The 21,641-nt window shown below is 39.7% G+C and overlaps 1 protein-coding gene across 1 annotated transcript in view; it reads left to right on the forward strand.

The window, feature by feature from the left end:
• The first annotated feature begins 361 nt into the window (after window positions 1-361).
• The window catches only part of ARHGAP10 (Rho GTPase activating protein 10), a 146,558-nt gene continuing 125,278 nt past the window's right edge, over window positions 362-21,641 (forward strand). The window contains exon 1 of the mRNA XM_080343894.1: window positions 362-563. Within this exon, the coding sequence (XP_080200020.1) occupies window positions 410-563 (154 nt within the window). The 5' untranslated portion in view covers window positions 362-409. The remainder of the gene's footprint in view (window positions 564-21,641) is intronic.

The following is a 21,641-nucleotide window of genomic DNA, read 5'->3' on the forward strand; positions in this document are numbered from 1 at the left end:
GGACGCCGGTAACGGCCGGGCGCGCGGCGTGCCTAGGCGCACGAGCCTCGCGTAACGGCCGTGCGCGCGGCGGCCCCAGCCGCCAAACCCGACATAACCGCCGCCGCGGGGCGGAATGCGGCCGGCACGGCGGAGCGAAGCCGCCCCGCTCAGCAGGGCGGGGCCCGGCGGGGCTGCCGGGAGCGGGGCACCCCTCTGCCCCGTGCCGCTCCGCCCCTCGCAGCGGGGAGGGCGGCTCCGCTCCGCTCCGCTCGCCTCGGTTTGCCTTTGCCCGCGCCCAGCCCTGCGCGGGGGGAGCCGTCGCCGCTGCTCTTTTTGCGGCTGCGGCTCCCGTCTCGAAGAGGTTTCTGGTGCTGCGGCGTAACCGTGAGAGCTCGGCGGGCAGGCGAGCCCCGGCGCAGCGGCAGCCATGGGGCTGCAGCCCCTGGAGTTCAGCGACTGCTACCTGGACAGCCCCTGGTTTAGGGAGCGGGTGCGAGCCCATGAGGCTGAGCTGGAGAAGACCAATAAGTTCATCAAAGAGTTGCTCAAGGATGGGAAAAACCTGATCGCCGCCACCAAAAGTGAGTGTGGGGGGCGATGCCGGGTCGCTGCGGGGGCGGGGCCCGGCGCTTGCAGCCGCTCGCCCGGCGCTGGAAGGGTTCGCCTTTGTTGCGGGGAGTTTTGCACAGGCTGTAACAGCCTCTCTCCCTTAGGACCCCCGCCAGCCGCTTTGGGGACATCGGTCCTTTCCAGCCCTTGGCCATAGAGCGGGGATACGGGATAGTGGCGGTAGCGCTGGCGGCGGCGCCGAGTAACTCCGCTTCATGTAGCGCCGGTTGCGGCTGCCCGGTCTCTTGGCCGGGCCCGGCTGATGGTTTGGCGGTGCCGAGCCCTCAGTAAGCTGGGCTGTTAAATCCGCGGAGAGGACTCGGGTTCGGGTTTTACCGGTGCGTTGCGAGCTCAGCGTCTGTGAATTGCGTATCTCAAAATAACGATGCGTGTGTATATGGGTTTATAGTCAGTGGAGAGGCTGCTGAATATACACCTCTGTCAAAATTTTAACTATGTTCAGGAATTGCCGGACTTACGGTTCTGCAGTGACAGCACTAGTTCTGTGTCTTTGGCCTCTTAAAATGCGATGGTTATTTTTATTTTTGCATTTTACTCATTAAATGTGCGTGTATATATATATTTATGGTTAGCTATGCTGTGGTTTGTTTTGTCTTGAATGACCGCGTTAGTGCATGTTCTCAATGTACTATTGTAATATAATGTCTCCCATTTAACTTAAGATATAGTAGTGTAGTCTCCTAAATATCTAATAGGATGATTGACTATACCAAGTATTCAAGTAAAACACTAATGCAATGCTCTGGCACTGTGGTTTCAAAAGTGTACTGTGTTTTTGGTATCATGGAAGACTTCTGAAGGCAGGGAACCAGGCTTTTAAGATATTTCCCATAAAGTAAACTGAGAGGGATTTGGCCAATGGTTTGAGCAGCGTAGCTGCCTGAATATGATGAGCGTTTTAAAACCAGCGATAACTCATTTCATGCAAATAAAGAAGCAGTCTTTCCTGGTTTTGTCTCTGATGTACTTGGGTAAAAAAATGGTAGAAAATGCCATATCAAATTTCACTTGTTTGTAACTCTTATTCTTTGGCCAGTTTATATCTTGTTATTGCAGATTGTGTTCCTTGAGGATTATTTAAAATCTGTGACTTGAAGTGTCAGTATAAATCATTGTAATTTGGAATGCAAAGTAAAAAAGCATCCCTAAACTTGGAAAAGAATGGTAGAGCGAAATCATTCCTCAAGCATCTAGATGGTGTTCTGGCAACTGCCCCAAACACTCGGTTTCTCATGTATAGTTACATACACAGAACTCAATTTGAAAGCATGGAGCTGATGGTGGTGAGGAAAGGCTCAACTTGTATGAGCCTCGCATTCACAGCAGGATCCTGTGCTGATGACTTTGGCTTGGTGTGCAGTGTACAGCGTGCTTAGCTGTCTGTGGTGGGAACCAAAGGAGTCAGTGTGCCGAGCAGAGCCACTTGGCTTAAGGGTCCTTGGTGAAATACTGAGGGCCAGCCCATGGGAAATACTTAAGAGGTGCTACCTGAGATTCTGCCTAGTGTTCAGGTTGTACCAATTCCTTCCCTTCTGTGATGACAGTTGGAAATTTTCTTCTTGGGTTCAGGTGCTGCACCTTATTCTAACAAACATCTGTGCTTCAACATACTTGTTTGAGAAGTAGAAACGGAGACTAGATCTGCCATTATGCGTTTCAGGTTCGTGCAGTTGTCTCTCCCCTTTTGAGTACTCTATATGATGGGTTTGAAGCTGGGTCATCTTCCTCTGCTGCTGGTGAAGCAGTGCCCCTGTTCAACAGACATTAAAAGAGAAATTGAACCAGAGGAAACACAAGGAAGAGTTAAAACCCATTAAAATCCCAGTGGCTGGAGTATTGGTCCTCAGTGTGTTTTCAGTAGAAAACATTGGCATCTAAATTCTTTGAGGAATCTGACTCATTTGCTGTCAGGAAACCAAAGGGGATTAATGTTTTTTCCAAAAGACAAGCTCAAGAAGCGGTCTAGACATAGCCACCTATTCACCTCTGTCAAAACTGCATTTTCTTCACAAAGACCAGCTTGCCACTTTCTACAGAATGTGATAATAAAGCAAGGCATTTCAAGAGCTTGGATGACAGCCTCTTAAACAAGAGCTGATTCAAATTTTTGGAAAATTGTTCTAGTCTTTTGAACAAAGAATGTTATCTTAATAATAGCTAAAGTATTTCTCAGTTTCTAGAACCAGGTAAATGATGAAATTTACATCTGTTTTATTTGATATGTGAGCGTAAGAAGCTTTTCCAAATGGGTTATAAAATAGAAAATGCAGTAGGCACAGTATTGTTCTTAAATTTGTGGGAAATGAAGTGACTACAGTAGAGAACACCAGTGTTTCCCGCCCTTAGCACTTTGCTTATTTCACATGTAAAGCAGTGGCTTACAAGAAATGTCGTGAGGATTCTTTAGGTGTGAATAACTGATGTGATCGAGTAGATCCCACTTCCTGCTTGCCAGACAGCCCTAGTGAGTGACTTTGATGCCGCTCGCACTGGGTTACATCTTGAGAGGTGGTGAGCAGATACTGCTGCCACTCCTTCTAATCACAGGAGTCATCAGTGTTTCGCAGGACAAACAAGTAACGTGGTGCGGATCCTCTCTTTGGCTCCTTGCCATTTGTCTTCTCAGTTGTATGGGAGTGCATTTTCCACATAAAACTCAGAGGAATTGATTATTTCTTGGCATAGGACTATACTGCTTAAAAAAAAAAAAAAAGAAGAAAAAAGGTTCTCTTGCATTCTTAAATTGTTGAGTTCCCAGTATGAGGCACCCTTCAAGTGTATCTTTACACTTCTCAGTTTCAGTTGTTTCAACAATCTGATAGAAAGATAAACAAGACTGACTCAAAGCTGTCTTGTTTCCTGTGTCATGGTTTGAATCACCTAGTTGTCTAGTTCAAACTAAATATTGGAAGAATTAATAAACAATATGTGTCTCTTTCTTATGATGGTTAAAAGTTTTAAAAGGAGTGCAGAAAGACTTTTTTTTTCCACTGTTAGTGATCAGTAGATACAAGCACTATACACATATGACTTTTAAAATAGAAAAGCACTGATTCTCAGAGCATTCTAGTTCAGTTAAACAAGTGAAGATCAAAATAGTTTATAAATAACTTCTAGATGGAGTTAGATGTTCTTCTGTTTGGAGAAACTGAATTTAAAGGTGCCTGGTCAAACTATCTGTATTCTGAAACATGAGAGGAACTTGAGAGGTTTAGTTTTGGGCTCTTGAAATCTCTGAGATGCAAGTTGTTGGAAGCTGAAGAATATACAAGGTAAACAATAAATATTTGCTTCCTAATTCTCCCTGTGTTGGTCCAACTCTTGGTCTCTTGACATGAGTGTGAGATTTGATTTAGGTTTTTGAAGATACTGTTTTGGAGGTGAGACTTTTTTATAAGCATACAGCAGGCGCTGTTAATTTTTATGACACCTTAAGGTGGATTAGAGTATTAGGAAGAGTCAGCGCAAGCATAGGTTTTGGCCCTGGGCACCTCATGGGGGCTTTGCAAAGGATCCTTGTGAGTGCATGCTCACAGCTATTCCATATGCCTGAAAGCAGAGTCTCCTCATTCTTGGTTTTAGACTCCCATCAGAGCAGAACTCCATTTGGGTCAACTGTGCTGACTTTGTAACAGGCTGATGAAGACAGAAGGTGGAAAAACCAGGAAAACAGAAAAGTTTAGTTCTCTAGGAGGCTTTCAAGGGGTAGTCCATATGCTGTGGCCATCTGAGGGAAGTTCAGACAAAGTTTGATAAGGAAGGGTGCCCCACCTGGGCACATCAGCTCAAATGCATCATAAAGCCTTTCATCAAGTCAGGACCATCTCTATCTACTGCCCTGTGGGCACCACAGTATTCAGATACTCTTATCAGCTGTGCAAGGATGCAGAGCAGCCACTTTCCTCTGCTCACACCCTGAGAAACTTCCTACCCGATGGCCCCATTGTGTGGTTTTCACTGAGGTAGAGTTTGTTGGAATATGAAGAGTTACCAGTAATTGTTACTGAAGAATTCTGGTTTACTCCAGGGAGTATTTCTGCATTTGTGAGAAAAAATTGTGACATCTGTTTCTTTTCCACTGAGGTGTTTTTAGTCACTGGTCATTTACAAGTTTACTATCAAGAAGTTAAGCACGAAGGAAATCTTGTTGGCAGTGGGAATAATGCCATTCCTAATCCCATTTTTGACCTAACATAATAGGCTGAGTCGTTTCACAAAGTTGACTGAAGAACCTAATCCAAACCTAAGATCCAATCTGATGTCTGAGTTGGCCAAACCATTGTTCTTCATCTTGGACAGGTCTTTTAGTGTGTGGTTGACCTCTCAGATATTGGTTTAGGCATGCTTTTGGTCTGACCTACTGTGGATGTTATTATGTAGCTGTAAAGGTTGTTGTAAACCACATCATAACACAGCATAATAGCTACTCAGACCACTTGAGCCATGGTGCTTTTCTTTTCATAAGCTCTAATTGTCCTTATTTTACAGCTTTCTGTAGTGTAATCTGCACTTATGAAACCACTTAGCTGAATGTGTAATGAGTGCCAGCTCTCTAAGTCTTAGGAATTTTCTGAAAAAAAAATGTAGTTCTACTGACACTCCAGTACACACCAAAGAGGTAAGGTAAAATACTTAATATAGGATTTAGAGAAAAGAAATGGACAATCACTAAACATTTAGAAAGAGTCCAAAGACCAAGTGAAAACTGATGTAATTCTTACTTAACAGGGAGGGAGAGTGGGGAATACTGCAAGAGGGCCTTAGTTGAACTTGTTTGCAGTTTCCTAAATCAGCACTGATTAGTTAGGCCTCTGTCTTCGATTAATTCACCTTGAATTCAGTGAGAGCTGTGAATTAATAAATCTTGTTTAGTGTTTCAGAAAACTGTTTTAGTTTTCAATTAGTACCTTGAAAATGAGCTTTATTTATGTAATAAGGCATGCTTGAAGTGTGATAATGGTAAGCAAATAAATGCTCTAAGTGAACACTCTGATTTAAATTTGAGATATACTCTGCTAGGGCACAGTAAAATAAAAATTACTGCTAGGGCAGTGCTAGATTCTGTGTCACAAAGGCTACTGAGCAGTATGTATCTTTTTAAAAAAACCCCTTTCTATTGGAATTCAACTCAATAATGGAAACATTAGAAAACTAAGGCAAATAGGTACTTTGGGGCCCATCTGATACAGCTTTCCCTTAAGAAAGAACTGCTCATTATAACATAATAGTGTTTCTTTCCCTTCTCTTCAAGATAATTGCCACAGCTAGGGCCTAATTAAGTGAGACAGTACCTTTTTTTCTGCTTGTAGATGAAGTTGCTTCTGTATAAGGATCAAGGAAGTGCTTTCTTTTAAGAAAATACTCTGCAGAATATTGAGTTTAGCTCCACCCAAAGTAAAGCATTCATTACTGTGTCAGTAGCTATAAAAAGTGTCAAGCTCATTCTGTGAAGGATGCCAGTTTGTCATCTTGAATCATGTCTTTTCAGCTTGGATTACTAACTGGCTCCATTGCCTTCTTTGTCCTGTAGATCTTTCACTGTGTTTGTTTGTTTTGGGGTTTTTAAAATTTATTTTCTGTATTAAAAGTTGAACATTGTGCTAGTCAACTACAAGATGTGATTTCAGAAAATACGAATTTTCATGAATTTACATGAATTTTCTCAGTGGTAAGAGATGTGATAGGCTGTTGTTGGATGAAGTGGTTCTGTATTTTGGTTGTTTTGGGGGAATTTTTAGCTTTGGATAAACTATGCAAGCAGTCATTGAAGTGATTAGCGTCAATGTCAGTCTTCAGGACAAAACCAATATAAATAAGTAGAGTGGTTTGTAATTTCTAGATAAGTTGTCTGGTAGATATGTTGGTAAGCTTTTTCCTGATAATTTTGTTTTTAAATGGCAAGCCTTTTGGAAATATAATATAGACTTTTATGGGATCTGAATCCATCTTAAGGAGTTGGAAAAAGAATGGTTTTGCACTACAGGCTGTAAAGGACAAACACCTGCTTGCATTAAATAAAGAAAAATAGGCCCACTGCTAAGGCTGCAGGTGTATGCTGTTTCTAAAATTATCTTTTGCTTGCCAGCTCTGTATTGCAAATATATTGCAAATTTTAACAAGAAGAGCTTATGATACTAATACCAGTTCTCAAGCCAGTATAAAAATCAACTTCATAGTCTTTATTGAGATAGAACTTCTCTTTCTGATTGGTATAGATTTTTTTTTATAAGGGGGCAGGGAGGGGAGATGACTTGTTCCAGAGCTCTGTTCTTTTTTTTTTTTTTGATGCACAGCAAGCGGAGTAGCATATAGGCCAGATGCTCTTCCCTCACATTGGAGAGGAACGCTGGGAAACATGTTTTGGAACAGCACAGTGGAGTTGCATCCCAGTACTTCCCTCCCTTCCCCAGCTGTTTTTTAACATTACATAATTAATATACATAGTTTACACTTACTTTAGAGCTTACATTTTACAATACCAACTTCAATCACTACTGCAGCACTTAACATGTTAACATGAAAATAGTCTTGGTTGTTGGAGGGAGATAGTCAACAGAGTGAATCTGGGCAATATGCTCAATGTTTTGATAGGGTGGGTTATATTTTTTTGAGGTAAGTTTTATGACCTGCTTATGTTTGATGGAGTTTCCTTTTGGTCCAGTGCCACTTTTCTGAGTTTCCAGACCAGACTTGTGTTGTTCTGTGACAGCTGTTCTTGAGATGTTGTGACATGTTCAGTGTTTTGATCATCTTTCAAAAGCCTTCATGTTGTTGAGTTGGCAAATTGGGACACTTTGAGCAGCTGAATGCTTTCCTGGAATATCTAGTGAGTGTAAAATATATGATCAGATGAGCTTGGGCACATATTGGCAGAATAGTTTAAGAAACTACTGTTCAGGGAATTTAACATCTCTCTCCTCTGGTGGTTGCTGCCACCCACTGTAGTTGCCAGTTTTAATCAGCACTCAACATCTGTCTTGTTGCTAAGTCAAACCCATCTACTTTGCCAAGTTTAAACTAAGTCATTATGTTTTGCAATGAAAGAGTTGAGGTAAGCACAGGTGCTCTATCCCAGCAGCTCCTGTGGAGACTGTGCCCTCTGGGTGTAACTTTGATAGGAGAGTGAGCAGGTAACAGTGGCTGCTATTGAAAATGCCCCACGTTGTATGTCTGCGATAGACATATGTGTGCTGTACAAAGTGTACATTTACGTATGTCACTGGGAAAGAATAAACTGGAAAGGGAAGGCTGTACTTGGGTTTCTACTATCCTTACATTCTTTTTTTAAACAGATGTTTCTGGCAATTTTTGTCAGACAACCTCAATGTCACATTGCTGTTTTTCTATACCTACTTGCAAGTATGGACCAAGCTTCTTATAGCCACTCTGTTCTTTGTGAATGCCTTTTAGTCCTCCTGCTCTGTTTTTTATTTCCTCCTCTTGTTCTTTTCCCTCCTGTTTGTTCATCTTTCAGGATAAAAATAGAGAGAAAACATCCAGTCCCTCAGAAGCAATGTGACCATTGCAGGCCAAGGCCAAATCAGAAGTTCCTGTAAATCATTCATGCTGGAGTTCTTCTCTGTGGGAAAGGAGCAGTGGAAGGCAAAAATGGTCTACAGAGATGGAAGATCATAGTGGTGTTAAATGGATGTAGTTTTACTACTGCTTGCACCTTTGAATAAATATGTTGTTGTTGCCTCTTTAGCTGAGAGGACTGGACAGGTGTGGTTTATCAGCTCATTATGCAGGTCAGAGAAAAAGCTTTTGTGTATGCACCTAGCTGGTCAGCACTGCATGTCCTTGAAGAAGAAGAAAAAAAAAACGCCTTTGTTTAATTTGGCAAGGAAAATTGAGTATCCAGGATGAAACTAAGCAGGACTGTGTACCAGAATTGGACCTTGAAGGGCGTTCTAGTGTGTGGTGTCCAGGAGCAGGCAGTCAGGCACTTTGTTGCTGGTGTTTTTTAGCTTTGGAATTTGTCTATTTACTCCATTAGGCTGATGGTTGCGGGCTTAGAAGTGGCAAATTAATGGTGAAGAGTCGGAAGCTTGTGTTGCACTTGCAGCATTTCAACCTTAAGAAAAATTAGTCTGCAATGTATCAAATCTTAAAAGCTGGGTTCGCTTCTCTAAAGAGCACTTGATTTTTGCTTGTATGTCTTAATGTGTGATTTTTTTTTTTTTTTCAATTATTGGAAAGAGTTGCATGACTTGAAAATATTAATATTGGAATGTAGATACAAGGGAATAAAATTAATTAAATTTGATAAGGAAACTTGTCACAGATTTAAATGAAAGTATGTTTACTTAGAAAATGCTTCTTAAAAAAAAATCCCACCATCTTGCAAACAGATGGAAGGAGCATGCCACCAGGCCACCAAGGACTTGAGAAAAACTTTTCAAAATATAATTTTGGCAGTGGGTCACTGTTCTTAGAAATCAGTCGCGTGGTTGAGTTTGTAGCTTATGTGGATTTTGTAGTTTGCCTTTGAAATACATCGGTGCTCTGAGAACAAAACAGTGTAATTTACATTTTCAGTACTTTTTTCCTGTTAAAATATCAGGTTGTATGCTTCCTCTGTCAGGAAAGGCCTGATCCAATTGATAAGCTCAATTACAAGCCAAATGACTGTTTTTCCAAAGCTTTATCTGTTCAGTTCTTCAGCCTGCAAGATTTTCTGGAACAAAACTGACTTGAGTCTGCTCTTAAATGCTCTTGTGCTGTGGTAATATTACTGTACTTTTATTGTGCCTCATTTTCCTTTATGCTTTTAGTAGTTTTAAAACCCAGGGTTTCAAATTTCTGCTGTACCTCTTGTGTAGCTGTTCCCTTCTTCTAGTAGCTTTGCTAGAAGAAATAATACTACCCAATTGTGTTGCTTCCTTTGTAATTTCTTCTAGAAATTAAAGAATCTAATGCTAAAAATAATTTACAAACACTCCTTTGTCCCATGGCCAAATTATTCTTTACAAAACACATTTGTGTGTCCACAAACCCCATTACTGCTCTTTCTGTTGTACCTGGGGGGGTAGGCTGCCCTCCTCCTTGAGAAACAGGGAACCAGCTAGACAAGCATGAAAATTTATTGTTGGCACCTGTTTTTCTCCTCTTACTGTGGTCTTTTGCTATGTTTTATGGAGGAATGAGGCAAAGCTCGTGATATTCAACTCAAGGGTTTGTGTAGTTGCTGCGATGAACTAAGGAAATATCTGTGCTACACCCTCGTATCTTGTATGTTGGAACTTGATCCTCTGTTCAGATGAACTTTTCTGAGGGCCTAGAGCAAAACTGAAGGGTATATGAACCTAGATAAGCCAGGATACTATAGCTTCAGATGAGCTGAAATGCTTTCTATGTCTTGGAAAGATTCATCCATCTGTTGCAGAACCCAAGCACCAGAAAACTGGTGGCTGTTATCTCTATGTAGTGCTCAAGTAGTGAAACCTGCTTGGGTTGTATACAGGGCTTTTTTTTTTTTTTTTTTTTTTTTAAATTGCTACTATAGGTTGCTGTTAGTCCTGAGGATCTTACTGCAGTGGATGTGTTCATGTCTGCAAGGTTCGTGAAATTAAATGGTGAAATTTTTGTCTGTTATACAGCTAGATTTTTATCTGGGGGCAAGCATAATACAGTTTACGTTTTCCCTCTACATCTTGCCTGCATAGATGACTGCTTACTCCTCTTGTAACTGATTTGACTCTTTTGTAATATAACATGAAAAAAAGAACATTTAGTGATGGAGCTTTTTATTTGCACAACGCTAACCAGACACTAAGCAGCAAACAAGTGAATTAAGTCAATGGAATGATGATATGTCTTAATCCCTTCATCCCAAGCAAGCCATGTCTAGAGAAGTGACTTTGGGAGCAGCTTGGGGCAATGCCTTCATCTTTGTATCTCTTTCTTTCCTTCACTATTTAAGCTATTGCCTCAAACTGGGGGACATTTATCCATAAAGCATTTCACAACTATCGAAACATCATAGAAAAGTGTTGTGTGTCAGTCCCTACTGCATTATGTGAGGCTGTTCCCACTGGTCTTGTTCTGTAGTCATTATTTGAATTGAGCAGTAGTTATTAAGGTCTTTTTTGTTTTTTTTTTTTAAATCCTTTTCAAGTTAATTAGCTTAACATAGAATCTGATAGGACAATGTGCTGAGTTCTCCCACAGTCATGTTTTAGACATTTTGGTATGGAGGGCATGGCAGTATAAACTTGGAAAGCAGCTGTTCTACCCTTGACATGCAGATTATTGAGATGGAAATTGAAGTCAGAGGCTTGGCTTTTCTAAGGTTCATAGCATATTATCATTCACTTTTTTAATAGAAAGTATCCATATGTAAAGAAAAACTTGGGTCTGCCAACCTTGTTGTAATTCTCTGTGGACATACTAAAATCCACTTCAGATTTGTAAAGTTATTGCGAAACATGCTTCATTGAGAAGGTTTTTTTTCCTCTTTGTACTTTTTGTTTGTAGTTGTTTAAACTATTTACAAGGAAGATGGCTTTAATACCTTCTTGAAAATGTTTGGCAATATTACTGTTAATATATTTTAAAAAAACATTAGGGATCAAGATGTTAGTTAAGAAAAGTAGCAGTCTTGTTTTGGATGGAGCAAGCAAATGGACCACAATAGCAATTAATCTTATAGCTTTCCCCTCCCCAACTTGTCTCTGGTACGGAGAAGAATTTCTCTGTGTGGAATGTGACAGTGTATGTAAGCAATATGTAGCAGAAACAAATAAGTGAACCCCTTCCTGAAACCAAAACCTCAGCCCCAAAAGCATCAAACAAAACCCAAACAATTCTGTCAACATTTGTTTCAATTTCAGTACTTTTATAAATAAAGCTTTCAGTATATGCTTTTTGCTCTGGTTGTAATAGCTGTGATATACTTGCGTTTAGGATTTTGAAGGCTTGTGAGCAGACGAAAGGGATCATATGCCTTTGATGTCTCAGATTTGAAAGTAAATCCTTGTGAAGGGAATTTTTGTCTTTAAGCATAAAGAGAGTTATCTTTTCAGTAAGGATGCCATTCTTCATAATCAAAACGTTTTTCTTGTGGCCCTCTCCTTCAGTTTCTCCTAAAAAAGGAAAATCGCTATGTTTTAGTAGTGATCAGGAGCTAATCTCAGTTTCATGAGGACATTATTGAATGGCATTATTGAAACATTGCTTCCTGGGCGCTATTATTAGTGTAGTAACTGAGAGAGATATGAGCAGCTGCCAAGATTCATTCTAAGTACCTAGATGCGTGGGTTGGATTGGCATTCCCAGAGTGACAAGCTAAGGCGCTGGGGGATGCCAAGAAGGAATTTTGCTTGGAAAACAGTTGATGTTAGCTCATGGCTTGTGCTTTTGTCTCTCTCTTGTCTCCCGTCCAAGAGGTGTTGGTAGCTTGATCAGGGGTGTCAAACTAATTTTCAGCAGGGGCCACATCAGCCTCACCCTTGCCTCCAAAGGACCAAATGTAATTTTAGAACTATGTAAATGTAGGAGTAGTTACATTTATACAGTCCTAAAATTACATTTGGTCCTTTGAAGGCAAGGGCGAGGCTGATGTGCCCCCCCGGTGAAAATTAGTTTGACACCCCTGCTTTAGATGGTTCTTGCCATAGCCTGCCAGAGTTTGCTGCCTCCCTCACCATATTTGATGTCTTTTTAGCCTCCTATTCTGATGAAAATTTATAGAGCAAACTTCTGTGAATGTTCTAGTTTGAATATTAAGGAAGAGCAGGAAAGATCCAATAGCATGGGGTTTTGCACATGCTAACATGGAGGCATGCCCAGGGTTCTTAAGAGGGTTTGGGATAGAGCTACTAGGACAGAATAAAAGCTGAATCAATTCTTCTTTGAAGTATGTACCTCTAATCCCTTGCTAGGCTTTGGAAGAGGTATGTTTCAGATTTTTAAAATATTTTTTCCTTTGCTTCCATGCATCTGCCATTGCTCTTCCCTACTCAGTAGTAATTTATTGAGTAGAATTGACTCAGAGAGCAAGAACAGAATGAATACTGTCTGGTGATGGCATTCCCACAGGCCACTGACGTTACAGAGAGAGGGGGATCTCTGTTGGCAAGTTAACGACAAAACCGATAGGAATCTTATTCACAGACTTTTTTTCCTTTGTCGTTCTGCAGAGTAAACTGCCATCTCTCCTGGTTGCATCCCTCCCTCACAAAACCTCCAGTATTGTCAATGTCAGTTGAATTTTTATTCACTGAAGAACAATTAGGGGGAAAACAAGGGCTTTTGTACCTCTAAAAAATAGCAGATGGACTACGTCAATATCAATAACTAGTAATGCCAGAGAAAGACAGATGAAGTTTGAAGTTGCTTGCATTTTTGCAGTTGCTTTGGCCCCATTATAATGCTCTCCAGTGCAGTTTTCTTCAGCCTTTTTAGATGAAGAATTCTCTAACCCTTTCCGGGAAAACAAAAACCCATACTATTTTGTACAACATTGTAACATTGCTGTTACAGCTTTTATTTCTTGAGCATAACTGAGTGAATTTTTGTCATTGTTTTCCTTTTCCCCCAATGTTTTTGTTTGTTTAAACCTGTTGGATTTGGTTTCTGGCAGTCCCTTCACAAATTGTCTTTTGATGCTTTATGGACTATTGCTCCTTTCCGGATCAAAGACCACAGGAACGTTTTAGTGGCATGTGCAGTACAGGGAGTTGAGAATTCCTTGGTGTCAGTAAACAAAATAATTTGTTTGTTTGTTTTATTTTTTTTTTTTTTCATGCTGATGTTTGTCTGTGAGGTGGTTTAATGTTTTTGAAATGGTTTAGATTCCGGTAAGATACAGAGTTGCCATTTTAAGTGGGTAATTAATGTGATGGGCAGAATAGAGAGTTCTTGCTTTTATATGTGCACCCTCTGTTGTGTCTAAGTAAAATGAAGTGTATCTCGTAATTACTAATCCTTCTGCATGCCGTTAGTGATATGAAATAATTAAGTAATTTCCCTTCTAACTGAATTCCTGCTTTGCCCTATAATTGTGCAGTGAACAGCTTGGTGTGGTGGGGATTCTTGATAGTAAGAAGTAAATTATTTAGGGTTGTGACTAGAAAAACCCAGCAGAAGGAGTTATGTGCTGGAAATGTCATCAGGAAAATTAAAGGTGAGTTTCCTTACTTACGATCAGCCCAGTCACAACTCATTTGAAATTCTTGGTAATGGTTTCCGGTGTTCTATTTATAGAATTGTTTTTTCTGTTGTGTAAAGTATGTAGAATTTAAAATGCATAAATAGGAAATTAGTCCTAAAAATAAACAAACCTCTTAGCCTACATAGCACTTAAAAAAAAAATAAAATCCAAAAGCTCATAAAGTATTTTAGATGCTTGCCTTTCAACATCCTGTGAAGTAGGTTGGGCTGCTGGTTCTGTTTACGGATGGGTGAAGTGAGAGACCAAATGATTAGATAAGATTGCACATCAAGTCTTTATTGGAAACGGAGCTGGTAATTAGGAGGCCCTGACATTTAGCCTTATTACCCGTGCATTAAAATATTCTGTTCGTAGGACATCTTGCAGATGTTGGGATTGTATTGTGAATTTTATGGCAGTTTCAGACTACCCATTCTGTTCCCTAGGCAGTGATCAGAACTGTTTTGGTGCAGGTGCTTGCAGATTGGAAGATGAAGTGTTAGATTTTAAGTGCTTGGTTTTATGCAGTCACATTAAATGTTCTAGCGAGGCGGTGACTGCATCTGTTTGATTCTTTGTAGTTTCTGGAATATGAAGGAAGAACCCGGGACTCTATTTACTTTGATGCCCTGTCAGAATCTGGAACGTCTGGGCTTCTGCTGGCTGCAAATGTACCCCAAATCCAGCAGTCAATTCCAGAACTACATCTAGTCAGGCAATAATCTACAGATGCTGTACTAGTCATAGTACATTGGCTTTGGCTTATCCAAACCTCACCTTGTGCTTAGTGCTTTCTGGGCAAGGGTGCAGGTGGCTGTCCCACACTGTCCACATGCCAACCCTGCTGCTGGGGGTCCCCTGTCTTAGTCCTTTCTCCCTGCTTCTGCTTGCTTCGGTCTACCTCAGACGCAGGCTTAGCCAGCTGCATCATTCCAAGCTCACTGTTAGGTTTGGCTCACTTTTCCCCTTTTCCTATCCTAGTGACCCTACCAACTTAGTCTCTGTCCTAACAGAAGGTTACTATTGAGATTAGTCCTAAATTTAGCCCTAAATTGTTCCTTCTGGACCCATCTTTAGTCCTAATTTGGTGACTGCAGCCTTTAGCAGAAACAAGCCAAGAAAGGAAATTTTCCCTGCTGATACTAACATCTCTCATCATTTGGCAAACCCTCGCTGAACTCAGCAATGCGTATTCCTGCTAGCTGCTGCCCAGCCCTAAAAGTAATCAACTGAATTTTTGGATTCTTCTCTTTCTGTGTCTTGACAGTGGTAACTACTAACAAAAAATTATCTGAAAACGCTTCAAGTGAATCATAACTCAAGTCTTGCCGTAACGTGAAACAGGTGACTCATGTAGAACTGAAATCTAAATCTTACTTTCTTAGTTCCAGTGTTTTACATTGATTAATTATGGACAATTGTCTTAAATTAGAGTAGCATGCATCTTCAGAATCTAGGAGTGAAGATTATAAATTGTATGCAAAACCAGTGTGGCTTTTGTTTATGCCAATAGGAAAGAAGATGACAAAATGAGAATCAGAAGCAAGTTGGTGTCTTTTCATGGGCAACAGTCAGGAAGCCAGCTTAATTGGAAGTTGCCAATAGACACAAAGTTTCCAGGTTTTCAGGTAATTTGGTATTAGTAATATCACTTGCCTTATAAGGCACTTTCTTAATCTCTGTTACTAATAAGGTTCTGCTCTGAGTTGACCTCAGACCAAGAATGCAAGAAGACTGTTTATGCTAAGGTTCCAATTTGCAGATGCCTGCTTTAGGATTTGGTCTCTGAACTTAGATAGCTGTGGAAGGTTTCTCCCCGACACTGCTCTGCTTGCTAACCTTATATGAGAAAGAAAACATCTGAGTGCTTTCCCTTTCTTTTCGTGTCTGTATAGCAAATTGTATATGAACAATTTGTCTCATCTGTCTTGATGGCACTTGGTTTAAAGTTTTAAATACATAAAATCATTATCTACTCCTTCTGTATCTTTTACTGACATAAGTTATTTTCTGTGGGGAGGGAAAACTCTGTTCATTTACTAGATTTTAGTTAGAAAATGTTTATTTTCTGCCCTCAGTTCTGTATAATCTATGCAAATGTTAACATTGTTCAGAACTTACTGCTTTTGTCCAAAGTTTCCAGGCTGATCTTTGGCATGTTTTGCCTTATTTTGGTATAGGTTGATGTCATGTAGAAATAGGAGGGATCAACTTGTGATAATCAGGTTTGGTTTTAATTTACTTCTGTTATTGCTAACTCTATACCCCAAGTAAATGTGAGGTCAAATTACTTGTTTTGAAAGAGTGGGCTATGCTGGAGAAAATGTTGTGCGTTTTGGACACAGGAACAAAGAGGCCTTCATTAAAGAGGGAATCTGACCTTCTTTCTATTTTGCTTTAGTGGTTTCTTTCCCTTCAGACTTAAGACTCTTTTTGACATTCCAGTGCATCTCTTCTTTCTCTTGCATCACCCCACAGGTATACAGCACTTCTGTGAGCATTCTTGTGGTCAGCAACACATATTAGTACAAGTTACACTTCCAGTTCTAAATGTGCCTCTGAAGAAGTAAAGGTGAGGAAAGAAACAAATGTTCAAGGTGTACCAAGGGCCTGTGTTTACCTAGATGCACATTTGTATTCTGAGCCTTGCACACACAAGGTGCAAAACTGTGATAATGAAAGGTAGAAGAACGCTGCTGGAACTTCCAGAAGTAAAACTAATGATGCTCTGTTGTGCCTGGGTTGAGGTGTAGTCTCTTGCTGTGGGTGCAGACTCCTGAGTATACCCAGTTGATAAATCTTCTGCAAGGGCCAGAGTCTTTCTCTGAGAACCTTTCTCCCCTGCAGAAGCTTTCAGTGGAGGGTGCCAGGCACTGGAACTTTCTTCTCCTTCTTGACCTTTTTTTCCCTCCCCACTGCCCTGCAGCTTTCAGGACTTCTGTCTGTGGTTTATGTGACATAGTATGTTGGGTGTGATGGTAGTCTGTATGCTCTTGTGGCTTTCACACTGTATACAGTTGAATTTTAGTGTTACTATACTATTGTTGTGTCACCTGTCATTAGCACAAATTACTTTGCTTTTAGACCCCAGATGTCAGAGTGTCTCACACAACCTGTACGTGACTAGTGACTGTGAAGCTGTGCTTCCCTGTGTTTGTTCTCATGTGTCCTTACAGAACGCTTGCTTTCCCTGCCTGCTCTGCCTCTTCTCCTGGAACATGTAGCTGTCATTTCTTTTTAAACAATTATTTGTATAATCTCTCTGTGCACTGAAGGAAAAGAGTTGAACTATAAGTTATAGCAAGACTTTAATATATACTTTCCTATCTTGCATGTATCCAGTATACTGGACTCTTGCTTAATCAGATGTGCCAATATGCTTCCCCTTAAATAATTTTTCTTGTACTCTTAAGTTCAGCACTTATGCTTGAAACATTATCTGAATGTTTAATCACTTTGAATGGTTATTTCTGCCTGAAAACTGTGGTAATATGAGTAATGTTCATATTGTGATCCTGTGAGCTCCTGCTGGTATTTGTGTATGTGCTTATATGTTGTGACGTGGTATCTGTGTACCCCTCATTCATGACAGAAAACAAAGGGAAGAAAAATTTGCTAACCAGAAAAACCTGTATTTCAGTCCATGTACCTCCTTTGATACACTGTCCTTTCCTAAACAGGATTATTATTTGAATTTCAGGATTTAAAGTTGGCAGAATAGCCTAAAGCACTCTTTGTCAAACTGACAGAGAAACCTGTGCAATTAAAACCGATATTATTTCTGTAGCTGTCATCACATAGAAAGAGAACCTCTTATGTTTGATTGTAAACATGATGGTCACTATTTCTTATGTACCGTGGGTCACTGAATTTCTGATAGTACTCTTAGGGGCTTGCTAGCCAGCAGTTATGGAGAGTAATTTATGGAGAAAAACTATCAGCAAAACTACGAGCCTCAACTGGTCTGGGTGAGATTTGTTATACACTGAGGCCTCCACTAGGACTTTGGCAAGTGCACCTTTTTTGAATAATGTGAAAGACCTTGTCAAACTGTCTCTGGTAACTAGATCTGACATAGCTAATACCTGAAATACAGGCAGGACAGTCATGTGGCCAAATCATGGCTTGTCAGCAGTGAATGTGTTTGTGTTGAGTTGCCTGTGTTGTTTTAGGGAAGGGAGCATTGCACACAGAACATCTAGAAAAGTTTTGTACATATGTTGTCCACTCTGTGCTGAAATAATAGATTGTAGTTCTTCTATGTCAGTTATTTATATATATTTAATTAGATAATACTAGTGTTCCTTATTTGAGAGGAAAAGATTGGTAGGTGGCAGACATTGTCAAATAAAGCAAACAGGTTGATTTTGAGTGACTATCAGATGATAGTCACCAGAAGTGTCTATATTGTCAGTACTTCCTAGTGCTGAGGGAGTTCAGGCACAGCAACATTTAACCATGTATCTTGTGTATTTACTATTGACCTCCAGTGTTTTCCCTTTTTTTTTTTTTTTTTTAATGGATTTTAATGTTGGATTAAGTAACACCGTGGTACAATGTATTAAGTGTTGCTATAGCTTTTTTTAATGGCAAGGGAAGCAGTTTAGAAAAATAAAGCAACTAAACCATAAGTGTGGAAAAATGTCCCTGTGCTTGATAGCTGAAACTGCAGATGACACAACCAGTATCATTTACATGTCCCATTAGAAAAAAACTCCTCTAGCAACCTGAGATTCCTACTGGCATCACTTCTGCAGAAGAAGAACACAATGTGCAAATACTCGCTTTTAAGAAAAAGCACCAAGAATTATTTTCTGCTCCCTTATTGCATTCCTGTGTTCTGTACACCAGAATTTTCTCATTTATAGTAAGAAATGAAAATATGTTTAGCTTGCTAATAAATGAAAGAGAGCTGCTTTAATGCAATTCAGATGAAAATTATTCAGTTTGTAAGCAAATTCCTAAGGGAAAAGCTGGGAAGATAAGTACATGATGCAATCTAAAGAAGTCCTTCTCCTTTCCTTTAAAAGAACTTTGCATGGGTGTGTCTTGTTGCTTTTTAGCTTTAAGACTGTCTTAATTTTAGTTTCCCACTGTCAGAGGAAAAGTCTGTGTGCATTACTGTGGCAAAAAGGCTAAATGGATATAGTCAGAAACAGTTGTGGTTGCTTTTGACAAAATGTGGCCATCTCCTCAATTGTCTTTATGATTCTTTCCCCTGCTTTTTAATTTGGTTGACTTTTTGAGCTAGAAAAGAAAAGCAGCCACAAAGTTTATAATTCAAGGAAAGAAGGGATTGGAACCTTCTTTGTCGTTTTTCTGAATTGCACATTCCTGCAGGTAGCAGGAGTCACACAAGTTGAGCAAAACAACTTTGCCTGTTAATGTTTTGCTTGGAGCCACAGAATGTATTATTAAATTCCTGCAGTCAAATGAAACTTCAAGTATAGAAAACACAAATAAGAAAAAAATGTGGTCAGCTTGTGTCTCATGTTATATGTAGTTGTTGTTGTGTTTTCGGTGTTGGCTGTTTTTTCTTTCTTAGTATTTCCAGTTTTCTCCAACTCTTTCAAGCCTTGGACACAAAGAGAACTTGAATGATTGTGACTGAAACCCCTTTGAAAGCACAAAGAATGCAAAAGAAAAGCTAGGTTTGCAGTGGTCTAAAGTAGCTTCCAGCTGATAACCTGGCTCTCTCACACCCTATTCTTTATTATACAAACCTGGCTGTTAGATTGCTTCAGTGCAGTACTGCGCTACCAGCAGCCAGAGGTTCCTTTGGTCCAGCTGATAGTAGCTTAGTCGAGCTTCACTGAAGAAGTGTTAATTCTAGTTTATTGAGTCGTCAGTCCCGTTGCTGTTTCAAATAAATGGAAGATAAACTGGAACAAATGTTTGTGTCTTATTCTGTTTGGTCTGTTTGGCTGTGTTACAGCATATTATTTAAGTTTCATCACAGGAATTGGTACTGTGATTTTATTTTTTTTCCCCTAGTGTATTGCTAGTTTTTTTGGTTTTTCATTTTGTTGACTTTTTTCTTCTCTCTGTTTTCTGTGCTGTTTTTTTTGACGTATTTATTTTTTAATGAAAGTATAAATAAAATTTCTTAGGGAAAAGGAGTTTCTTACTAGTATGTAAATACCAAGTACAGAAATGAATAACTGATTCGTGAGAGAATTCATGCTATAAAAATATTAGAATATTATTTGAAGAAGCATCAACACTTTTCCTGAAGATGGGTGGTTATTGTGGAAAGTGCTGTAATGCCTTCTGGTTTTGCCAGTTTATATCTGGCTAATCTGTGCACTATGAAGAGGGTGAGCAGAATGCTTAGGGAAGTGTGTTGCCTGATGCCTGGTGAAATTTGCCTCCCCTCAATTAGTTGAATCATATCAGTACTGTAGAAGGGGATACCAACATCTGTAGAAGTTCCATATGTAGTTTAACTGTCAAAGGGGATATAGTGAACCCATGACACAGCACAGTATGCAGGAGTGGAAACTCACAACAACATCTTTCTCTAATTAAAGGCTAATAATACTTAGGAAGATGCTGGAGGAACTTCAGGTACAGCTTTCATGAGTTACTAAAATAAGCCCCTTACTTGCTAGCTTTTTAAAGTTTTTAATAAATATTGACTTACTAATCTCACATGTTTGCACAATGTGAATGTGACTTGATGGGCATGCCTCATAGTGTGATGAAGAATTTGGCAGCTGGATATTAAACATCAGCTTAGTTGCTTGTGATCTAGGTCAGATATTAAACTGATGATCTGGATAGCAAACCCCGGTTTGTTGAAGCTAATGTAGAATTGTATCTTCCTCCAATTTTGTTCTGTTGTAGCATTAAAAACAAAACAACCCCAAACAAAATAATTGGAAAATGTTATAGTGAAATACTGTCAGGACATGAAACAAAATTACACATGAAGCCACTTGCATTAATGTGAGGTTATCTTAGAAGTTTGATTCATTTGATATTGAAAATGAACAAAGAGTAGTGATAAGGATACTAAATTTTTCATATATAATTGAAGCTGCTGCTTCTTTAACCTTACTATATTGAATCATCAAGGTTAACATTTATGGCGGCTATCTGTTTCTTATAATGGAAGATCTGATTAAATATTGTTGTAGTTCTGCCTTTGAGTTGCATTTGGATTATGCCAGTGCCTGTAGACTGATTTGCCTGAAAAGACACATCCTTCAGTCCAGAAAGTGGTACTTTTTATAATATAAATGTTTTTCCAAATGTTTTAGTTGTGGTTTTGTGCATCTTTTTTCCTGAAGAATAACTAATGCTCTTTTTAACATATAAACAGTGTAATTTTTACCCACTGTTTTAAAAGTAAGATATTGAAGATTCATAGGTATACTCTAGTGCAGCAGCTGTACACTTTTCATTACCAATTAACCTGTAACCAAAGTGGTGAACTGAGTATGTTGTTCAGTCATAGATTTTGGTCTGCTGATACGCTAGAGGCTGGGGTACCTTCCTGTGTAATAGCTGAGGCACAGTGTGTCTTTGTCAAAATCTATAAATGGGCTGGAATATAAAACAAAATTTCTCAAGTCTAGTTCTTCTGCTCTGTGCACGAAGCCAGCTTTCCTAATTCAATATATTTATTTGTACTTTTAAACACAATTTGTGCCAAAGTACTAGAGCACTGGTAGACATGCATCATTTTCATTTAAAAAAAAAATTTTAGGGTGTTTCACTGGCATGAAAGCGTTACTCCCTGCTTTTTCAAAATTCCTGCATAACCACAGCTGTTTTGGGTTTAGGATGCTCAAACTGTGACACACATACAGAAGCCAGGCAGGTGGTTTATAGTTAGGATTAGACTGAGAGAGCCTTGCCCCATGCAGTGGGC

This window comes from Nesoenas mayeri (genome assembly GCF_963082525.1).
Source record: "Nesoenas mayeri genome assembly, chromosome: 4".
In the NCBI taxonomy this organism is placed as follows: domain Eukaryota; kingdom Metazoa; phylum Chordata; class Aves; order Columbiformes; family Columbidae; genus Nesoenas; species Nesoenas mayeri.